Here is a 22739-nt window from a genome sequence, read left to right on the forward strand (position 1 = left end):
AGTATTCATTTGTCAATGATACTTGAAATATCATCAGTATGTTATTTAACTGATTGATTCTAATTTTTGATTACTTGCTGCGCTATTTGTTAAAACTCAACTGTCTCACTTTGGCATTATCATTTCATGTCATTTGAAATTTCAAAATTATTAATATGAAGCCAACACTCCTAAACTATTTCATATTCAATCTGAATTCTTCCATTCTTCAAATATCCATACCCCATTAAACCAGATTAAAACACACACACACACACACACTTAATCTTCCATATTTTACAATGACCCTATCCTTTGGAATACACTTCTTCTATCAACCAAAAACAGTAAGAATGAGAAGGTTTTATAAACAATTCCTCTTTGATGGAATGTACCAGAAGTAAAGCCTAAAATGGGTATACTATGTCTCCTCTGTTTCTTCTTTTCTCTAAAATAAGACCTGGTATCTTCAATCCTTGTTATAGTTTCACATGAATTTGTTTGATATTTGCCCTTGATAAAATGTAATAATAATCATAAGGGATCATTTCAAACAAGCTTCTTGTTTGGATTCAATGATCTTATCATTTAACACATTGTGGGATTTTGATATTTGTAAACTGCTAACATTTGTAAATGTGTCTTCAAATTGGAAATGAATAGTTTTCCTTCATAATTACCAAGCACCGTTGCATAAGCTTTGCAGTCATGAGCAAAGTGGCATTTCCAAGGTTTGGAAAATTTTTGTAGTTGCAGTAACAATAATATTACAAGTAAAATGATTAGAGAAGTGTACATGTATATCAGCTTAAGCATTTCACATCAGAAATATGGACCTAAGGCATAATTTAATGCCCAACTTCAATGTTTATGTTTATACATGCATGGTCAAGAAAAAAAACAAACACAAAAACAAAGTGTTTCGCAGTGACAAATTCCACTTTCCGGACAAAATAAATGCAGTTCCAATCTTTCAGATTAGCCAGCAAAACATCAGGTACTTAATCAACCTCATCTATAGACATATCTCCCTTAGCCACATTACTCTCATGTTATTTGCTGTTGGAGATTTGCTTTCCTCTTGGTCAACTGAATGAGTAGTGATCAGTGCATACCTCTTTCTTCTCAGGGATGACCTTCTTGAAGGCATTGTCCAGCATGTTGGCCAAGACCGAGACACTCTGGTCAGCACAACGAGACTGGCGCATGTCAAACACGTAGGAGGGATGGGTCAAGGTGGTCACCCAGTAGTGTAGAGGAAGACTTTGGGCGATAGATTTGACAAAAAGATAAGAATATAATAGTGACAATCAATCATCAATTACAATGCATTGGTCAGCACAGCGTAACCAAAGCATGTTCACATACACTATTTGTATACCAAAAGAAATCTTTCTCTAGAACAGTGATAGCAGTGTGAGATCTAATCAGTGGTGTGGAACACTTCAAGAGGAGAAAGAAGCTAACATGCATATGTATTCAGATACATTTGATCTATCAAAAGAAAGAATAACACTTACTTTTTCTTCCATTTTTTTTTTTCAAATCAAGACAGAAGGCAACTCAAAATTTCATATTTCAACATGATGATGTGATTTGTCCCCCTGAAACTGCTGTAACAGATAAAAATATGCAGCAGTAGACTCCAAGTCATTAATTTACTGTAAATTCTAATACTACCAAATAGTGAAAAGCTAACAAAATTTCATTCAAATAGAAACTTAGGGAAAAAAAGATCATGAACTTTAATAAAATTCAGTTTGCTGAAACACTTATATTGCGCAGTCACATAGTCTATTCTATGAGATGTCGTGGCCTTGTATACTATCCTAGGCTATTTTCTATACACAATGCATCATAATGACATTGTTTTCTTTGCAAATTATGCAGCAATTCTAAATTCTCACCTGTTGCTCTTCCAAGCCTCAGCACATTCTCCAACTTTCTCATTCCCACCACAATGCTGACCAGCCATCTCATCAAAGAAGTCAAACAGGTATTTGATAGTGACTGGCGTCTCCTCAGGTTTTTTCAAGATGGTGGACAGGAAGTTGTTCAAGAAGAGCTCGATTGTTTTCTGTACCAAATCATGTAATAGCCAGTTAGATCTCTCATTTAGTAACCATTGATAGTGAACAAGGGCATGGCCCCCAAAAAACAAACAAACACACAAACAAAACAAAAACAAAACTAAACACACATACACACACACACACACACACACAAAGATTGTCATTTTATTTCATCTTCCAGATTCTGATCAAAATTCAAGCAAGGCGATTCATCAAACTGTTAATCTGTAGAAATGAAATATATGATGATTCTTGAAAGATCTAATGTGTGTATACTTAGTGCATTAAAATAACATGAAATTTTCTTACAACATTACAGTACATTCATGTTCAGAAGTTACAGTTATCAAAGAGATTTCTGATACGTGTTACCAACAGTAGATTACACAGAAATATCCCCTGACATTGATTATAGCATTTACCTTTTGAATATGAGAACAGTTTCACTTGATAATGTAATTCACAAAATCAACAAGTGATTGAGTTGGTTTACTAGTAAGTAATGAGAGCAAGGAACATTTCCCATCATGATCATATGTACCTTGGTAACCAAGAGATGGGGAGCAGAGAATTCCTTGTCCAGCTTGGTCCTGGACTGAGGGGCGTCTGTGTTCATCTGCTCCTCTGGAACCTTACAAAAGACAATTAACAAATTTGAAGTTTTATTCCAGCCCAATCACCAAAACAAAACATTACAAAATTCAGGACTATTGTATTCTATCTAGTGTTAGAAGGTATCTATCTAGATATAAAATAATCTTGACCATCAAAAATTTACACATCATGCAGTACAATGTATGAGGGCTCCAGACACCCATGTAACATTCCTATACTTCATTACTAGATCATGTAGTATGTTGCATCAATGGTCTCTAATAGCAGGGCTCCAGGCTGGTGGCCTGTTTGGGACACTCAAATCTTTAAATTTAAAATTTTAGTGGCCAAAAAAAGGATACATAAAAAAGCAATTTGAATCTCAGTTGCCCCAGTGGGCAACATACAGTTAATCTCCCAGGATATTTGGTGGCCTAACAACAATCTTTAGTGCCTCCTGGGTCCCGTTGCATAAAACTTTTTTAGCAACCTTAGAAAATTCTGGTTGGGATTTGCCCAACCTGAATTTTTTAAGGTTGCTAATCTAAGAATGTAAAATCCGTTGCATAAAAACTCTGGTTGGGAGCTTCCAACCGGAATTTTGTGATTTCAACCAGAAAAAAAATCCGGTTGGAGTTTTATGCAACGGGCCCCTGGTCGTTACGCCACCACTTAAAGCCCAGCTTTACCTATAATATACATAGATGCTAATATTATTTGAATACAAGCTACCACCTCTTGCAATGTATTGTTCAGCAAGATGTTCAAATGATGTTGATGAGTTAAAGTGTTGTCATTGCCACTTTTATATGCACTTATTACATTTTAAAACATTTCACTTCTTTTCCCTTATCCTCGTCATCTTATCATTTTCTTTATTTAAATAATTCATTATTGCAGTTGACATTATTGGTATACAGAATCACTTACTAGATGCCACAAGCGATAGCCTCCTTCACGTGTCTGAATCTTGGTGTAGTCTCTAATCCTGGCATCATTTTGTCCCTGGCCATCATCTTAGGATAGAGAAAACAACAAAGTTAATATCCTCACCACCTCCTCCCTTCCTTCCTTGGTAAATAAAGCTTGCTTCAAAGCTTTCTTAATAAAGTTGATTGTCTTCAAATTTCTAAGTTTGACACCTCTGACATTCTGACAAATTCCATGCTTTGCAATGATACCTGATACATCAAAACACAGAAATACAGAGAAGTCTCTCCATGAAATCAACATTTTACACGTTTTTTTTTGTTTTTTTTTTTGATAGAAGCCTTTAAGTTTAGATGCAGTAAATTTTGCTGAATATAAAGCATTCAAACACGATACTACATGTCAAATATTCAATTCTATTCAGGGGCTGATCCAAGAATTTCCGTAAAGGGAAGACGCCATTACAAAATTAAAGGGGGGGGGTGCATGCCCCCCCCCCCCCTCCAATTTTCTCTTTTTATTTCTTTTGTTTTAACGAAAAATACAAAGGGGGTGCGTGCCCGGTGCCCCCTATCTGGATCCGCCACTGCTATCAACTAGAATTATTTTCAGAGGTGACATTTGTTAGTCATATTACATTTGCCCTACAGTTAATCATACATGTTATGTGGGCCTACAGTGTACAACACAAATTTTCCTGTGACATGGACTTGTGTCAAAAGCTTTCTACACAGCATAGTAACTTGTACTATCTACATCGTGTACAATGATCAGAAATAATTCAAGCATTCACTCCTCTGATATCTAAACTGCTGTGATAAAGTAGCCCAATGGTAAACATACAGTACTTGTCACTTCTTGTCTGAATGATTTTGTACGTACATTTGTAATTCTATTTCTACTCAAGCAAAGGAATATATCTACATTGTATATATTTCTAAATGTGTGCACATCATTTTAAACACTGAATTCACATTTGTTCAAGATATTAATCATTTACCAATGACACTGATCATGAGATACTCTTTAAATTGTACTACTGTATACAGCATGATATTTCGCGAGCAGTCTAGTTTTTTTGTCAATAGAGATTTCCAGTCAATTTTGCACGTAGTTTAACGTGTGATTATTAAGTCCAGCAATGGATGGAGAAATTGACATCATTCACTAACTTTCGGGACATGAAATTAATAATCCTGCATTAAGGACCCAAATGTTACATGTACATACAATTAAGAAAAAGCATCTAGAATTGCTGAAACTAGGATGTATTCTTAAAATAATTCAAGGATCATTCAGGTGAAGCAGGTAGTTGAATGCTAATACAAGAACAAAACATGATTTAGATACACAAAACTGTATCATCAGGCATCTTGTGCATCCTTGTGCATGTACATGTACTGTGTACTGTGAACCAGGACATGTACATGTATGCATGCATGTTACTTTTTTGTAGGGACAGAGTTACATTTTAATAGCATCTTGTAAAATTTGTTAATAGCAACAGACTCACAAAATTGAAAAAAAAAGACTACAAAAAAAAAATATATATATATTTCATAATATACAGTACCGATACATTTATCATCATGAATGTTACAGTTGTATGTAATATTTTATAAGGCTAAAACTCACAGATATGAAACATGAGGGAATCCACTGACACAGGCTGGTAGTTTCCACTCCGGTTTTCAATGGAAGCAACTTTCTCAATCAATGCCACACGGTTGTTATCAGTAACCTACCATAGATTGGAACAACATACAGTGTGTTGTATTCTTTCAATCAACACATACAGTGTAACTAAACTTCATTCAAGTACATAATGTAAAAAGTTGCCAAGGAATCAATGTGTAAGTTACCACTTGATTGAAATTCATGAATATAATATCTAAAACTATGGCACATAGAATTAAGCAAATATATTTTACGGTGAAAAATTTGAGCAAATGTTCTATTCAACTATTTCACTTTCTGTCCATTAAAATTGAAGTGCTGGTAATTTGCATACTTCATCACTTTTAAGAGCAGTGCCAAAACAAGGAAAAGTAGAAATTACGCGGTGCGTAACATATGTCCCCGCCGGAAGTAGCATTTTGTAACAAAATGTGCAATATAGGTAAAAAATCAAGGTCAAAGGTCAAAGAAGTCAAAGGTCAAAATTCTGTGTAGAAGTTTTGAAGCCCTCACCTAGTGCCATCACATAAAGCAAATGGAATCGAAATTGGGTTAGAAATGGCGAAGGAGTAGCATTTTGTAGCCAATGTACAATATAGGTCAAAAATCAAGGTCAAAGGTCAAAGAAGACAAAGGTCAAAATTTTGTATAGAAGTTTTGAAGCCCTCACCTAGTGCTATCACATAAAGCAAACGGAATCGAAATCGGGTTAGAAATGGCGAAGGAGTAGCATTCTGTAGCAAAATGCACAATATAGGTAAAAAATCAAGGTCAAAGGTCAAAGAAGTCAAAGGTCAAAATTCTGTGTAGAAGTTTTGAAGCCCTCAACTAGTGCCATCATATAAAGCAAACGGAATTGAAATCGGGTTAAAAATGGCGAAGGAGTAGCATTTCGTAGCAAAATGTACAATATAGGTCAAAAATCAAGGTCAAAGGTCAAAGAAGTCAAAGGTCAAAATTCTGTGTAGAAGTTTTGAAGCCCTCACCTAGTGCCATCACATAAAGCAAACGGAATCGAAATCGGGTTAGAAATGGCGAAGGAGTAGCATTTTGTAGCAAAATGTACAATATAGGTCAAAAAATCAAGGTCAAAGGTCAAAGAAGTCAAAGGTCAAAATTCTGTGTAGAAGTTTTGAAGCCCTCACCTAGTGCCATCACATAAAGCAAACGGAATCGAAATCGGGTTAGAAATGGCGAAGGAGTAGCATTTTGTAGCAAAATGTACAATATAGGTCAAAGGTCAAGGTCAAAGGTCACGACTGAAATTCTGTGTAGAAGTTTCAAAGCTCCCATGTAGTGCTATCATATAAAGCAAACAGAATCAAAATTGGCTCATAAATGACAGAGAAGTAGCAAATTGAAGATTTTGATCACACACGGACGCACACACGGACACACGGACGGGCACACGGACGGACACACGGACGGACACACGGACGGACGGACACACGGACACACACACGTACGGAGCCCGTTTCATAGTCCCCTGCTCGAACTCGTTCGGCGGGGACAAAAAAGAGTATGGGAGGATGATATGAGTTGAGTACTATACAGTGTGATGTAATTCAGATACATTAACCCATTGAGGACAGGCTGATTTTACTACAACATGCATTTCCCATAGACACTTGCCTGAGTATACTTTGCCTGAGCATACTGTTGCTACAACATTAATTTCCAAAAGACACTTACTTGAGTATACTCGCGACTCTTCCTCAATGGGTTTAAGGATGATTATAAAAATGTTCTTTCCTTCCAGACAGATCATTTTCAAAGTATAATCCAATCTCATACTAGTACTTGATTTTATAAAGGTCTTTGAAGGTGATAATCTAAGCTAGGCATCTACTAGAGACTTGCCTGAGTTCAGCAGCAGGTATTTAAGATATACATGTATCATTGTCCCTTTGTGGATACTTTCAAAACAACTTTGACATTGTAAATAGAGTGCATCTGACATGCAAATGGCTTATGACTCTGGCTGTTCAGATGAAATATTCATGTTTACACTTGATCTGTCACTATGAAAGCTTACAAAATTGACCAACATACATGTACATCTTTCCTACACTGCATAATAAAGAAATAATGACAAATCTTACGTTCAAATGCAAACATCTTTTAGTAAATCAGTATTATACATTGGTAAACACAGCAAAGTGCGCTGGAGTTTAGGCATTCAAACACTACAGGCCTCCATAAATGGACATGAAGGGTCAATTCAAGATGCTATTGGAACACACTTCAGAAAAGAAGTGAAGTTTCAAGTGTCACGCCGTTCCATACGAGAACCTGGTGGCCTGTTTATCAAGTCTATGTGGATTTCAAAATTCAGAATGGAACAGGTTTATCATTTTGATTTAGACCTTTCAGTCATAATTCAGTCATAACTGACTTCAAAACATTTTGTAATTTTTCTGGGGTTTTGTGTATGTATAATCAACCTTGAGATATACAAACATATGAATATACAAATATATTCCAAGTGTTTATGATACAGTATGTGACAACGTACCCCCATGGTCGCTATAGTGTTGACCTGGACAGGCTTGCTGCTGTCAGCCGGGGTGTTGAAATCGTCTTGGTCCCTCAAAAGTCTCTGCTCTCCTCCTGGATGGTACCACACTTTAAGCAAAATAGGGAAAAGAACACATGTTAAAATGACTATTTAGAGCTATTAAAAACACAAACTGTAGCTGTTTGTTACACTCTCATTGAGTTTAACATATATTTAGTCACTTGTGCTTAGGCATAACAAATGTGGTCACAATGGATTTTACATATATTTGGAGAGCCAGCAAGTCAGTATTAAGTGTGTTTTTAACATCAAGCCTGTACTTCCAAGCACAAAAAAAGTTCATGATTCTATAAAAGCGGGATTTTTTGCACATTTCGCACAACCAGAAGGCACGTTGCACAAAGGAAAGGCATGCCAATCTTTTTGCCTGCCATACGTTCCAGTAATTAATAACCGTATTTCACAGGATGAGAAACACACAAAACCATTCTTACCTAGTCATGCGTTAAAAATTACTTGTGTGAAAATATAGCTGAAACAAACTGGCTGTACGACATTACATACTCAAATCCATCTCATGGGCTCTCTTCTGATTGACAACATGCCGCCTCCGGTAGGCTGCATCCAGGATCTTTTGCTTGGCTTGGGTGATACTGTCAACATCCAGGACCTTGACGTAATACTCGTGTTTCCCGCTGCTGCCCACCACAGATAGATTCTGAATGAAAGAAGAGATTAATTCAAAGGTCCTGTTTACCTTTGGGAGCAGAGATTTAAAAAATGATATCACTTTTGATGCATATGTGTAAGTCAGTTGTATCACAAAACATCATACCTTATACAATTTTTGCAACAAAGCCTAAAATATAAGGAAACATCACTATTTTTCTCATTACACCATAACTGCAGACGGTTTAGTTTGGAAACATTTTTATTACATGTATATCTATTGTTCACATTTTGTATATTTAGCAATATCTAACACTGATTATGTGATACTGTTTCAATTTTTTACGTTGGTTGCTTCTATCCCTTACAGATGTGTCAAGAGGTATTGTTAAGTAACATACCTTATACAATTTTTGCAACAAAGCCTAAAATATAAGGAAACATCACTATTTTTCTCATTACACCATAACTGTAGACGGTTTAGTTTGGAAACATTTTAATTATATTCTATTGTTCACATTTTGTATATTTAGCAATATCTAACACTGATTATGTGATACTGTTTCAAATTTTTACATTGGTTGCTTCTATCCCTTACAGATGTGTCAAGAGGTATCGTTAAATAACATTGATAGAATCAGGTGAGAAGAAATTGTAGCTTGAACGGCATGGTGGTTACGTGTATGATGGAAAACGTCAATATTTCCAACACAGTCAGACGACTGTAATCACTAGAGGAGAGGAATACTCCCTATCTGACAGAAGAAAATCTAAAGTCTACACAAAATGATTACGAACCAGAATATGGCCAACCTAAAAGAACACGAGACAATACTATGAGCAGTTGACAATACAATTTTCAGTCCTCCCTACCTATTATATCTAAATATTAAATTCTTCTATAATGAACAAATCTACCATAAGTGTTTCTTTCACAGGTAATTTGCTTTTGTTATCCTAAAGGTACATACTGATTATTTCCATATCCATATTTCAAAATGATGAAAAGCTGTAGTTATACATGTAACAACTATTTCTATAGCCTGGCTGACCATAGTACATCTTATGCTGGCTTTCCTGCTGAGCAGCCTTCTCAAATATTTTGCAGTCACCACTGTAGCAGTCAAGGGTTTAAAGCTTTCAAGCTGGCTTGTCTGGCATTACTGCTACACCTCACTCATGCAAAAGAGTCAGCAACAATTATGGACAGACAATTGTCCATTCCTACCACTTCCTGGAATTCCACATCCTCCTCCAGAAGACAGTCAAAGTTGAGGGAGAAGTAAGACTGCCCTGTGACGATGTCTACTGGTCCTTTCTCACACTGGATCTTGATGGACTGGTACAGCAAGTACAGGGACTGAGCAACATGTTTCTACAAACAGGAAAAATTATGATGGAAGGATCTGATTAGAATGACTTTAATGGGGTGCACAGCTAAGGAAAAGATACAAATAAAAGCAGCAGTGAAAATGATAATTGTAAATTTTTTTCCCCAATGTATTGCATAACTGAGTGACTTTATAATTTATATTTCAGCAAAGAGAAAATATGAGTGTAAATTGATGCTTGCTCTGCATGCATTCATAAGGTCGCATGGATATGTAAAGTGCAGTGGCGGATCCAGGGGGGAGTACACCAGGCGCGCGCCCCCCTCTTTTTTTTGTTGAAACAAAAGAAATAAAAAGAAAAAAAAATGGGGGCTGCACGTGCCCCCCTTCAATTTTGTAAGGGCATCCCCTCTATATGGAATTCCTGGATCTACCCCTGAAAGTGTACAACAATTTTAGAATAATCATCTCAAATCCACTGATGCTTTGATTAGAAAAGATGCATGCAAATCTGAAAGTCATTAAAAATGTAGAGATGATTGACACAAACCTTCAAGAAGCCAAACATGCACAGAGAAAGCCAATTTGACAAGAGCTTCTCCAAAATAGTCTCAGTCCTGTTTGATGCGGAGAAATGATGAGAAAAAATAGGCAAGAAAAATTGTTGACTATGAAAATGAGACAAGCAAAATGTCACCAGTACCAGACAAGACAATCGCCAAATTGTGTCTCGCCCATTCGCGTACAAGGAATCAATATTTTTTATAACTCCCAGAAGTTAATTGACCTGCTTATGACCTTTGACCTTGTGGTGACCTTCAACACCCAAGGGACATTTACCATCCAAGTTTGGTCACAAACGGACAAAGGGATCAAAAGTAATGAGCCATAATCGAAACGCGCCATAAAAACTTAACATTGGGCCATAAAAATCTGTTGACCCTTTCTGTGACCTTTGACCTTATGATGACCTTTAACTTCCCAAGGGACATCTACCGTCCAAGTTTGGTCACAAATGGACATAGGGATCAAAAGTTATGAGCCACAATCAAAACGCGCCCTAAAAACATAACATTGGGCCCTAAAAGTTTGTTGACCTTTGACCTTGTGACGACCTTCACCTCCCCAAGGGACATCTTCCACAAAAGTTTGGTCACAAACGGACAAAGGGATCAAAAGTTATGAGCCATAAACGAAATGCGCCCTAAAAACTTAACATTGGGCCCTAAAAGTTCGTTGACCCCCGTCTGTAACCTTTGACCTTGTGGTTACCTTCAACTTCCCAAGAGACATCTACCATCACCCCAGTTTGATTGCCATTGTAGCAACATGTGCTGAGTACGTGTGATAAGAGTCTTGCAAGTAAACTTTAACGTATGACCTCAACTGACCTTTGACCTTATCATGTGACCTCTTACGGCACCATAACATGAAGGCACCCCCAGTGCATCCATCACCCAAGTTTGATTGCCATTGTAGCAACATGTGTCCAGTTACGTGTGATAAGAGAGTCTTGCAAGTAAACTTTAACGTATGACCTCAAATGACCTTTGACCTTATCCTGTGACCTCCAACGGCACCATAACATGAAGGTACCCCCAGTGCATCTATGACACAAGTTAGGTTGTAATCCAAGCAACTTATGTGAAGTGATTTGTCAAAAGAGAGTCTTGCAGGTAAACTTTAACATAGAAAAGAGTCTTAAGCACATACTCTTTAATATATGACCTCAAATGACCTTTGACATCATCACATGACCTCCGACAACACCATAACATGAAGATACCCCTAGTGCTTCTATCTGCCAAGTGTGGCTGCCATTGCTGTAACAGTTGGCAAGTTGTGCATCATAAGAGAGTCTTGCAGGTAAACTTTAACATTTGTGATGGACGACGGACGGACGACCGACGGACGACGGACGACCGACGGACGGACGCCATTTGGATCCCTTAGTCTCGCCTTCACCTCCGGTGGGCGAGACAAAAAGTGATGAATTGGCTGCTGTCCAGCATCTAGTCATACCATGATACTCTAACATTGTACAACACCTGGCTACTGTTTGTGTTTTGGTTTGCATACTATACTATTACTGATAATGAATACTAAAGGATATAAATCATCTCTAGTGAAATCATGTGCATAGTTTCCACAATCACAGAACACAGCAAAACCATTTGTTAGCTTAAAGATCAAACACACCAAGCAAATGAAATTCTTTTAAAAAGAGGAAGCAGGTTTGTTCATCAGCATAATTGTGCATACCTTCTGAAAAGCGACCTCATGTTACCAGTATCAGCACTGTCTGCAATTTTCTCCTCAAGAAGAGTCAGCAAAATCCTGGCATTTAGAGGTGAGAGATAAATTAGAAAATTAGATTTTTGTAGTAATTTTGTGATCATGGGTATAAAGTAAGATGGTAGATTTACAAAAATCAAAGTAAACTGTAATGACTTCATGGAAAATTTATAAAAACTAGGTTTCCTTGTGTCTATTTCAAGTCACACTTCATCAAGCACAAAGTGAAACTATGCAATCAATACGATAACACAGCGCATGCAAGACACGACTACTTGAGCTCTGATATGGATGTACTATAAAATGTTTCAATTATATATTTTGGATACCAGCTTAACAGTTATATTTAAATGTAGTGGGCAACCCATAAATTTTTAAAGTTGTTAGCACAGATTTCATACAAGAATTATGCAGACTACAAACTTTGAAATAATGTGATTATACTTTGCCCAACTTCATTTTCACAGCCTTCAATTGACCGTCATGGTAAGAAAGCTGACAACCAAATGAATATGGTTTTCAAAACTTAACAGTTTTGGAGTTGGTGGGTCCTCTGTAACATCTACAAGGATTTTTCAATCTTGTGGCAAACTAGGAAACAAAGCATTTATGTTATTATGTTGTATGAATTCAAACGAACCGATTCAGCAAATCATATGCTCATTGCTACATTTTGCATGTTCTATATCACTGCCATTATGTAAAATGCGCTTCTTAAACTCAGAATTAATTTTCTGTACTGATTACAACTTACTTTGTGAAGTATTCAAATTTTCCCTCTGACACAAGAATGACTGTGATTAGTGAGGCAATGTTGACTCTGAAACATGGAGATACAAAAAGTATGAGGCTGACGTTAATGTCACAATCTGAACAAATGACATCAAAAGCACATTTGTTCAGATAAACAAATCACTGGCATCAGTTAAGACCTTCAAATATTGTTCCCTTTTCTCTTTTCACTAACATATGCTGTGCTATGAAAGTGTCGTAAGGAAAAGATTACATCCATATGTAAAAGTTAAATGGACATGTAAATACATACAATGTACATGCATATTCTGATCATATATTTCCATTCCTTCAAATATTTCCTGTAGGCAAAAATTACTGGTAGCTTACATCTAACACTAAAATAACCAGTTGATTTGTTTTTGTTTTGTTTTTTCTCCTTCTCTACAAACTGGCCTGTAAAGTACCATCATATACAAGGAAGCATTTAAATACATTACAAGTGTATACAATGCTGTATACAATGCACAATGTACATTGGCTCCAGCGTGGAAAATAATTGGAGCATACAAAGCATATATTGAACAAGACCTGTCTGAAATATCATGCAAAGGACTATATCCTATCCTTTTTTTCACTGACATGTAACAACAACTACTTTATGCATTGCACAGACTGATACACATACATATGAAGAAAAATATTCATTATGGGAAAGCTAACCTGTCTCTGCGATGTGACCTCCTTTTGTCTTCTAGTTCATGGATGAAGTTGGTCAAGAAGTCTTTATTGCCGAGCTGCCTCGAGAACATTATCATGGCCCTTTCCAGATCAGCATCCAAATACTGCATTAGTAATAGAATTACAAAAAATTTGCAAAATGCTCACTGTTTCATCCAGCGCTGCAGCTATTTCACCTCATTATGTTTTTGTACATAAAACTACAACAAATTCTTGACAGAATTCATGACTTGATGGCTATCTCAGTTGTGTTTTTTTGTTTGTATTATTTGCATAGCAAAAATCAATGTATTCCATACAATAAAGTAAAAGTTTTACAAATAAAGCTCAATAAAAAATGGAGAAAATACAAAAGGAGGATAGCCCATTATCAGCAGTGACAATGATTGTCACTTCTTGGTCCTATTTCATTAAACAAAATGTTAAGATAGCAACTCTTGCTGGAAGAGTAACTTCGAATAGCAACAGCCAATCAGGAAGCCCGATTCTTGTCATTACCATGACAATTGCCATTCCAGCAAGAGTTGCTATTATGTATATTTTTTTTCTTTTGGTTTGTTTTGTTTGTTTGTTTTTTTTTTTTTTTTATGAAATGGGGCCCTGGCCTTCTATGAAGAGCAATGAAAGAGTCAGTAACCACAAGGGCACAGTTATCTTTGAAGAGTTTTGAAAATGCATTTTTGTGACTTTATGAATTGGACGTACTTCGGGATCTGATGTGGCAGGGAGGACATCGAGCCCAGAGAAGAGCATGTTTCGTGTGTAGTCCTGGGTGTTGACAAAGGGTATGCCTAGACCTTTGACCTGTTCCTCTACTTCCGACATATCAGCCTGGAGGTCATGGAATGCTGTTCAAAAGATGCATAGTAAAAGATATTAGGTCATTTTCACTCCCGAATACCTCTTTTGAATTATGAAAAATTATGCCATAAAGTTGTATGCTATTTCTTTTCTAAATGGCACAGTGTGAACCTCCACAGTTTTCTGAAAGAGGATTAATGTAATACAAGAATTGCACATATGGCTATATCTTTAGTAGTAGTAGTAGTAGTAGTAGTAGTAGTATCTTTACATAAGCCACAAAATATCTACTCTTTGCAACACGTGTAGTAAGGTACAAGTTGTTCTAGTAACACGCATTTACACCAAGAAAAAAAAACAATGATTGAAAAGACAAAAGTAGATACATAGACCAAAATAATGTAAGTTGCATGTGATAACTAGCACAAATATGATTTCTAATCACAACCCTACCTCATCTTTGTCCCTCATCTTTACCTAGAAAATATCAAAAATTAAAAGAAACATCTCCAAGAGTATAACCTGTAGACCATAGTTCATACAGGCCTGTACCAATGGTAAAATTTTGAAATAATAAGAAATATAATCAACATACAGCACTCTTGTTCTGTCATGTTCAGTCTAACTAATGACCCTAAGACATGACCCTATGACATCACATCCAGAAAAAGAAATTAAAACATCACAAAATCATAATTAACATATTAATTTCCCTTGCAGTATATTTGCAACAAAAAAAATCCCATATCACGTAATTTAAACATTATCTTATCTGTACGAGTGCACCTTTGTCAAGGTAGTATATGAAGGGGACCTATTGGATCTTACGTTATATTGAAGAAACAAGTGACAAAGATCTACCAATGACTGAAATTTTTCCATACCAGCTTCGACTTTCTGTTGGATTTTCTTTTCAACCAACTCAAGTTCCTGCGCCTGCCTATCCAAGTTCTCGTAACTCCTACGGTACAGTCCAACGCCCACTAGCACCATCACAATGATGATCAGCACAGCACCGCCACAAGCACCACCGATGATGGCGCCCAAAGGTAAACCTGTTGGGTACTGCACATAGCCAACAGAAAAGCCAAGGTTGCCTTGACTCACCTACAAAGTGACAACAGTAAGATGAGTCAAGCATGTTACATGAATAGGGAAATTATTTGTATTTGTGAAATGAGTGCAGATATGGATGTTTATTATTTGCTGTAGCTCACAATGAATGATATTGGTCCATGGTCCATCTTAACACAAGAGACCAAGTTCTTAGTACATTATAACATGCCAACTTACAGTACTTACATGTAACCAATGTCCATTAAATGTTCATTTGTGTCTTGTGATGGTAGTTTCATACCTAACCACATTTGGGGTTAAATCTTTAATGTCTCTTATGCTTTCAGTCAATAGAGCAATGAAAGCATATTTTCAGCTGCTATTAATATACTTATTTTAACTGCATATGCCCAACAGCATATACTTAACCACATTTGGGGTTAAATCTTCAATGTCTCTAAGGCTTTCAGTCAATACAGCAATCAAAGCATATTTCCACCAGCTATGAATATACAATTTTAACAGCATATACCCACTTTTTATACCACCAAACAATTCTGTGTCTGTATGAATGTGCATGATATACATAACGATTAAGTAATAACAAGCAAGAGTTAGCAAATTCTTCGTATTTGTGTTAATTCAATAAGTTTTGGTGCTTACAATTTTGTTAATTCAAAAATATAAAAAGAAAATGCATCAAATAAATTCTGCAAAGCATTGCTCATTGTACAATGGATTTCTGGCAAAAAAAAAAAAATATATATATATATATATATATATATATATATCTACTGAGTTGAAGATATGATGCACATTTCTTCTTGGGCATCAAAAGGAATGGTGTGCATGTGGTAACTAAACTCTCTTGACTGTACCACATGGTTATAAAAACATTATCATAATTGCCTTATGCTCACAACAGGCCTACCTACTGATCATATGTGTAAAATATTGGCACAATTGTGTCAAGAAACATACATTTGTAGTGGACTCTACACAACTACTGAGGTTTTCTGTCCTTTAAAGAAATTGTATCTTCTCATTGCTTTCTCCATTTCACAGAGAAATGTTACAAACTGCTTAGGCATATTTTTAAGTTGAAATCTAAACCTAAAATGTAAAATCATTTCTCCTACATGGACACATATGAATATAAGGATGCATCCCACTGACATTTGTCAGTTATTAAAACAAGAATAGAAATGGTACAGCCACATAAGACGACTGAAGAACTTTAACAATTTCATGAAGAAAGAACAAAATTAATGATTAAAGGCATAACACACTACTTTAATATCTACAAAAGATAACTATGCTTACATGGACTGCTGGAAGATTTCTTGTCGGACCTTCCCCCAGAGAACCATTTCTAAATCCTGCCGATGGTGCCTTTTCTGGCATCTCACAAATCAGCTTTTCGCTTTCCAAGATTCTGACTACACATATACCATCTCCACCGACAAAGACCTGCACATCGTTTTCATTGCTGGCCAGGTCAAGATTACTTCCCTGAAAAATACAAAATGTGGATGGAAGGGAAAAAGATACTGAAGAGTATGGCAAATTTAAAGTTGAAATAATTAAAGCTACAGTATATACACAGAAGAGAACACAAATGAGGACTCTAATGAAAAATTTCAGGATTGGTGCTTAACTGTTCAGGATTGTAAGCGCTTTGAAAACAGCATAATTACCATGATAGTACTGCATGTCTCATGTTCTTCCATTGCACAAAATGCACCCATCACGCCTCAGACAAAATGAAAGTAATATATGAAAGTAATATATATGAATGTCAACTGCCATAGATTTAATTCCATACAGCATGTTTGACAAGAAATTTATATTGAGAAATCTCTTAAGCAGGTTATAGATCCCTGCTAAAGAAGGCGGCTCATCATGAGTTCATTAACACCAGCAAGAAGCAGGCAGACAACTGCCAACTGTTTATATTAAGTGTTGGACATCTCATCGGTAAGGTTAGTGCACATTGCGCTTCGAGTGCACACTCAGTGCATGTAAGCATACTTCAAATATGTGCAGCTTGAACTCCTCTTTTTTTTCGCAAATGTTTGCCACTGACAGTCCTTCAAAAAAATTTTAGAGAGCTATCTGGATTCAGACAGCTATCTCTATCAAAATCTAATGATCTGTTCCTTGTGTTATCATCAATTTTTCCAGTAAGTTCCATCCAAATCTAGTCACAACTTTTTGAGTTATTTTTTGCAAAGACAGACAGATAGACAAATAAACAAACCGATACAAACAAAAACATAACCTTCTTGGCAAATGTAATGAAAATGATATCAAAGGGTAACTCTTGTATATTGAGATGACATAAGTTTGACTTTGATAAGCCAGTAAATGTGATTATGATTACTGAACAATGTCATTCTGACTGTTATACAATAAAGGTGCAAAGTTCTGTGATGAACACTCATATTCTCCCAAATTAAAATTTACAAGGTAGGTCTGATTCATTGAAAGATTAATTTCTTTACACGTATGTCAAAAGGGTTGATCTGTATTGTTTTCCCTGCTCAGTTGATGACCGTGCATTTTCTCTGTATCCTTTTGTTGTTACTATCAAAATTTGTGTTCTTTTGAAGAATTTTTTTGAATATGTTGATGAAAATAGACTACTCGATTATTTGACTGGATTACATTGGATCATCCACTTATTTTTTTTTTAGCAGTGTCTTAGTATACTAGAAGCACATTTCCCCCAACTTGTTTGTTCCTAATGGAAGGAATTTCAGAGATGAATCTTGAATATGAAAGGATGAAATATAATTTCCTTCTCAAGCATTACATAGATTAGACACATATGATTGGCCAATATGTATGACATTTTCAGTGATTTCACTTTCATTAGCAAATCTTACATTAATTTCTAGCAAGTTGCTTGCAGGCAGAAAGAATATCGAATCTGGTCCGTCAAAATTGTAGTAAACTGGATCTGGGAAGTATGTGATGATTTCAGTCCAGTTGATGAGAAAACCATCAAAGTCAAATTGTAAGGAAGCCGTAAGACCTTCCTCAGACTGTCTCCTCCTCCGTGATGTCGTGTCCCCGGGATATGAGGGGGAGGGACAGGTAAGGACAGTGGCACTGCCATCACCATTACAAATCTGAAAATGAAGGCAGATAGACGTAAAGAATTTGATGTTAAGAATTTGTATTTGAACACTAGTCTACAACACAACAATTTCAATACAAAAGGATCAGTACTTCAAAAATTTGCCACTTTATAGTCCTGTCACTATGCATGAAACACGCTTGAGAGAAGTTGTTTTCTTATGGTTGTTGCTTTTACATGAATCAGAAATGACGTCATTAATTAGAAAATGAAACTAGAAAAGCGCTTGGAGAGCGCACACCTATGCCAAGCCAGCAAATCATTTCCAACCATACACACATTCTCTTTCCCAATTAAAAAAAAAGCCTTTTGTTTATGTCATCAGTTTCCAGCTGTGCAGTGGCTTGCCCAAGCAGAGCACACGCTCTGGGACAGTGCGTGCATGCATGTAAACCTCCAGTACATGCAGCTTGAACTCCCAAGTTCATTGAACTTATATGCCAAAGGATAAAAAATCCTTCAAAATTCCATGAAAATTCTTGGATAACTACCAAAATTTAATCATCTGTTCCTTGTGTCATTGTCAACTTTTCCTGCAACTTTCATTTAAATCCATTCACAACCTTTTTAGCTACAGTATTTTGCTAAAAGACAAACCAACGCTAATGATCACTTAACCTCCTTCCTTGGTGGAGGTCACAAGTAATAAAAACTAGAAATGTCGCTATGGCGACTGCTGCCTCCGCCATAATGCATGATTCTCCCAATAGGCGTATAGTACAATGTCTTCACAATGTGTGATCCATGACAGTTTCACATAACTGGCAAAATATTAAATGACAGGTTTGTCAGAAATGTCTTGAACTGGGTTTGCTATAATTTTCTAAGAGTGCAGGTACACATATTTGGGGAATTTTGGGGAAGTTTATGCATTGAGTAATTCCCAAGGTACGAAGAAAGAGTGTGATGACGGTATAGAATAGATTTTTTTTTTTTGGGGGGGGGGGACATTGAAACCTTGCCTTTGACCCTTAACCTTTGACCTTTGACCTTCTGGCTGGAAATTTCCCGGAGAATCTCCATTAGGTAATGCATGTATCAAGTTTTGAAACTAATAATGCAAGCATTGCATATACTAGTATATGAGGGAAATACCGTGTAGTAAAATTTTGAGGAGTTGACCTTGACCTTTGACCCCTGACTATTGACCTATGACCCCTAAATTCCCTAGATAATCCCTGCCAGACAGTTACTGAGTACATGCATATGTACCAAGTTCCACGAAGATGCATTGAACCATTTGCGAGAAAAGTAATATTGCAACATTTTCACCTAACCTTTGACCTTTTGACCTTTGACCTTATGACATGAAACTCTCTCTGGAGAATCTTTATGCAGTAGTACATGTCCACACCAAGTTTCAAGAAAATACCTTTGGGCATTGCATAGATATGGGGGAAATTGCAACATTTGTAGCATCTGACCTTGACCTTTTGACCTTTGACCTCTCGCCAATGTCACTATAATCTACCCAACTAATTGTCCCATCATACATCATCCTTGGACCAAGTTTGGTGAAAGCTGCTTCATCCAGTTTTGAGTTATCACGTAAACAGATAAATTTTAGGATTTGACCTTGATCTTTGACCTTTGACCTCTGTCCGATTTCACTGAAAAACTAATCAAGTAATTGTCCCATCATACATCATCCTCCAACAAAGTTTGGTGAAATTTGCTCCATCCAGTCTTGAGTTGTCGCGTAAACGGATACAATTTCATGATTTGACCTTGACCTTTGACCTTTAGCCGATTTCACCCGAAATCTAATCAAATAATTGCCCCATCATACTTCATACTTGGACCAAGTTTGGTAAAATTCCAGTAAATATTACTCAAGTTATCGCATAAACGAAAGCGGACGGACGGACGTACGGACGGACGGACAACCCGAAAACATAATGCCTCCGGCACCACTTCGTGGCGGAGGCATAAAAAGCCCAGACAGGCAATGATTATGACATATACTCTGTCATTTACATATTCTTCAGAATATATCACAGGCCTTGTAGGTCCGAATTCTGAACAAGGAAAAGTAGAAATTACGCGGGGCGCAATATATGTCCCCGCCGGAAGTAGCATTTTGTAGCCAATGACAATACAGGTCAAAAATCAAGGTCAAAGGTCAAAGAAGTCAAAGGTCAAAATTCTGTGTAGAAGTTTTGAAGCCCTCACCTAGTACCATCACATAAAGCAAACGGAATCGAAATCGGGTTAGAAATGGCGAAGGAGTAGCATTTTGAAGCAAAATGTACAATATAGGTCAAAGGTCAAGGTCAAAGGTCAAGGTCAAAGGTCAAGGTCAAAGGTCACAACTGATATTCTGTGTAGAAGTTTCAAATCTCCCATGTAGTGCTATCATATAAAGCAAACAAAATCAAACTTGGCTCATAAATGACAGAGAAGTAGCAAATTGAACATTTTGATCACACACGAACGCACACACAGACGGACGGACGGACACACGGACACACACACGTACGGAGCCCGTTTCATAGTCCCCTGCTCGAACTCGTTCGGCGGGGGGCGGCAGGGACAATTATTGCATGTGTCACATGCTAAAAACAAGAAAACACGAGATATGAAACTCGTCACACTGAAGACGAGTTAGGTGATACGCTGGGGGTCATCAGATGTCGGTCATCCGTGATCGACAAAGAAAAGAATGTAATATAGCACCTTGAAGTTATAATGAGATACTTAGTTGAACTTTTTTGGGCCTACATTATTCAGATCACTTTTGCCGCGGCCAAGGCCAACCTCAATTGCGTGGCCGAGCCCCGCAAGTTAGTCCGTTTACACTGCCGGGCTCGGCCGCGCTTTCGATTCAAACCTTTCAATATTTTGTCGTAGTGGCGCTCTACTTGTAAACAAACGCAATTTGGTATTGTCTGGTTTTCAGATCCTTTGCCAACTGAATTCCGTGACGACAAAATCGCCGTTCGGGCAAAGGCCTTTCCCGAAGGAAAAAATCCTTTGCAGGACAAAACCACCTTAAACTATACTAGTTTTCGACGTTGAAGTGGTTAATATCCTGAATAGCGAAATAGTACAGGCTAGGGTTTGGAAACCAGACTAAAATTGGCCGCGCATTTAGCCCAATTTGCGTTTACACTGAGAAAAAGGCCGGGCGCGACCGCGGCTCGGCCGCGGCCGAGACCACCTCCAGAGCGTGGCCTAATGCGAGGCCAATTTTGGCCCCTCATTGGGCCTTTTGCGCATTTACACCGAAATGAAGGTGGGCTCGGCGCGGCCGAGCCTCGCACTGTAAACGGGGTCCAAGTGATCCTCGGCACGTACAAATAAAACATGACAATTAAATGTTTGTAACCATCTTGGCTTTAACAGTGGCCTTTTAAAACATGACCTTTGACCATTATTTACATAACCAATATGACTCCCTCTAATCTTGCTATCATAATGATCAGTTCAGAGAGCTCTTACAGCTATATACAAGCCTGTGAGATTTACCAGCAGTAAAACCAATGAAGCCTCCGATACAAAACAAGGGATATCGAGCAAGTGAGTCTGTTTACATGAGAATGTGATTTATCCTGGACGAAAGTGATGCCTCAATTAAAGAGAAAAGGGCAAAAGAAAAACGGGCCAAACGTACGGCTCCAGCGAAAGAGACATCGCCTTTAACCATATAACTATAGGTCTCCTCCAACTAAGAGTACACTTTGAACGTAAGCTTATACGTGAATGATAATTTATGACGATCTCACGTGATCGACACACATTCAAAGGGGACAGTTAGAAGTGGAAGGAGTGCTTAATCGTGTCATTAATTCCTAATCAATGACACCCCTACTATAGGCATATCATAATTTCTCATCTAAAATCAATGGTCTATAGGACTCATGCACCATTACTTGTATCGTGCATAAACTTTGTTTTTTAAGCTTTGAGTGAAACGTGTCATAACATAATTCTGTAATTCCATCAGCAGTGATTGACATAATAAAGAAGAGAGATATATCACCGTATTGAACGCTTAGAACCTAACGGGGGGGGGGGGTATTACAGCATGATACTCGGTTCTTTTCTGCCCAGATGCCAACAACACCCATCACCCACGGCCACGCATAGAGAAACAGCCATGGCGAAAATAAAACTTTGCTTTCTCATAGGCAGAATGACACAGAACCCCGTCAAACACACTTCACTTTTATTGGCAGGGATGGACATGAAAAAATTCATTA

At 37.2% G+C, this 22739-nt stretch overlaps 1 protein-coding gene across 1 annotated transcript in view; it reads right to left on the reverse strand.

Annotated features, from left to right (window-relative positions):
- The window catches only part of LOC140245294 (plexin-A4-like), a 115922-nt gene that overhangs the window by 5529 nt on the left and 87654 nt on the right, over positions 1–22739 (reverse strand). The window contains exons 20-35 of the mRNA XM_072324881.1: positions 18284–18529; positions 16719–16907; positions 15224–15446; positions 14244–14386; positions 13521–13642; positions 12820–12885; positions 12033–12107; positions 10321–10387; positions 9668–9814; positions 8335–8488; positions 7768–7877; positions 5211–5316; positions 3576–3661; positions 2593–2682; positions 1887–2056; positions 1095–1242 (exon numbers count right to left, since the gene is read on the reverse strand). Coding sequence (XP_072180982.1) covers positions 1095–1242; positions 1887–2056; positions 2593–2682; positions 3576–3661; positions 5211–5316; positions 7768–7877; positions 8335–8488; positions 9668–9814; positions 10321–10387; positions 12033–12107; positions 12820–12885; positions 13521–13642; positions 14244–14386; positions 15224–15446; positions 16719–16907; positions 18284–18529 — 2142 coding nt within the window. The remainder of the gene's footprint in view (positions 1–1094; positions 1243–1886; positions 2057–2592; positions 2683–3575; positions 3662–5210; positions 5317–7767; positions 7878–8334; positions 8489–9667; positions 9815–10320; positions 10388–12032; positions 12108–12819; positions 12886–13520; positions 13643–14243; positions 14387–15223; positions 15447–16718; positions 16908–18283; positions 18530–22739) is intronic.

The sequence above is a fragment of the Diadema setosum genome, chromosome 2, assembly GCF_964275005.1.
Source record: "Diadema setosum chromosome 2, eeDiaSeto1, whole genome shotgun sequence".
In the NCBI taxonomy this organism is placed as follows: Eukaryota; Metazoa; Echinodermata; class Echinoidea; order Diadematoida; family Diadematidae; genus Diadema; species Diadema setosum.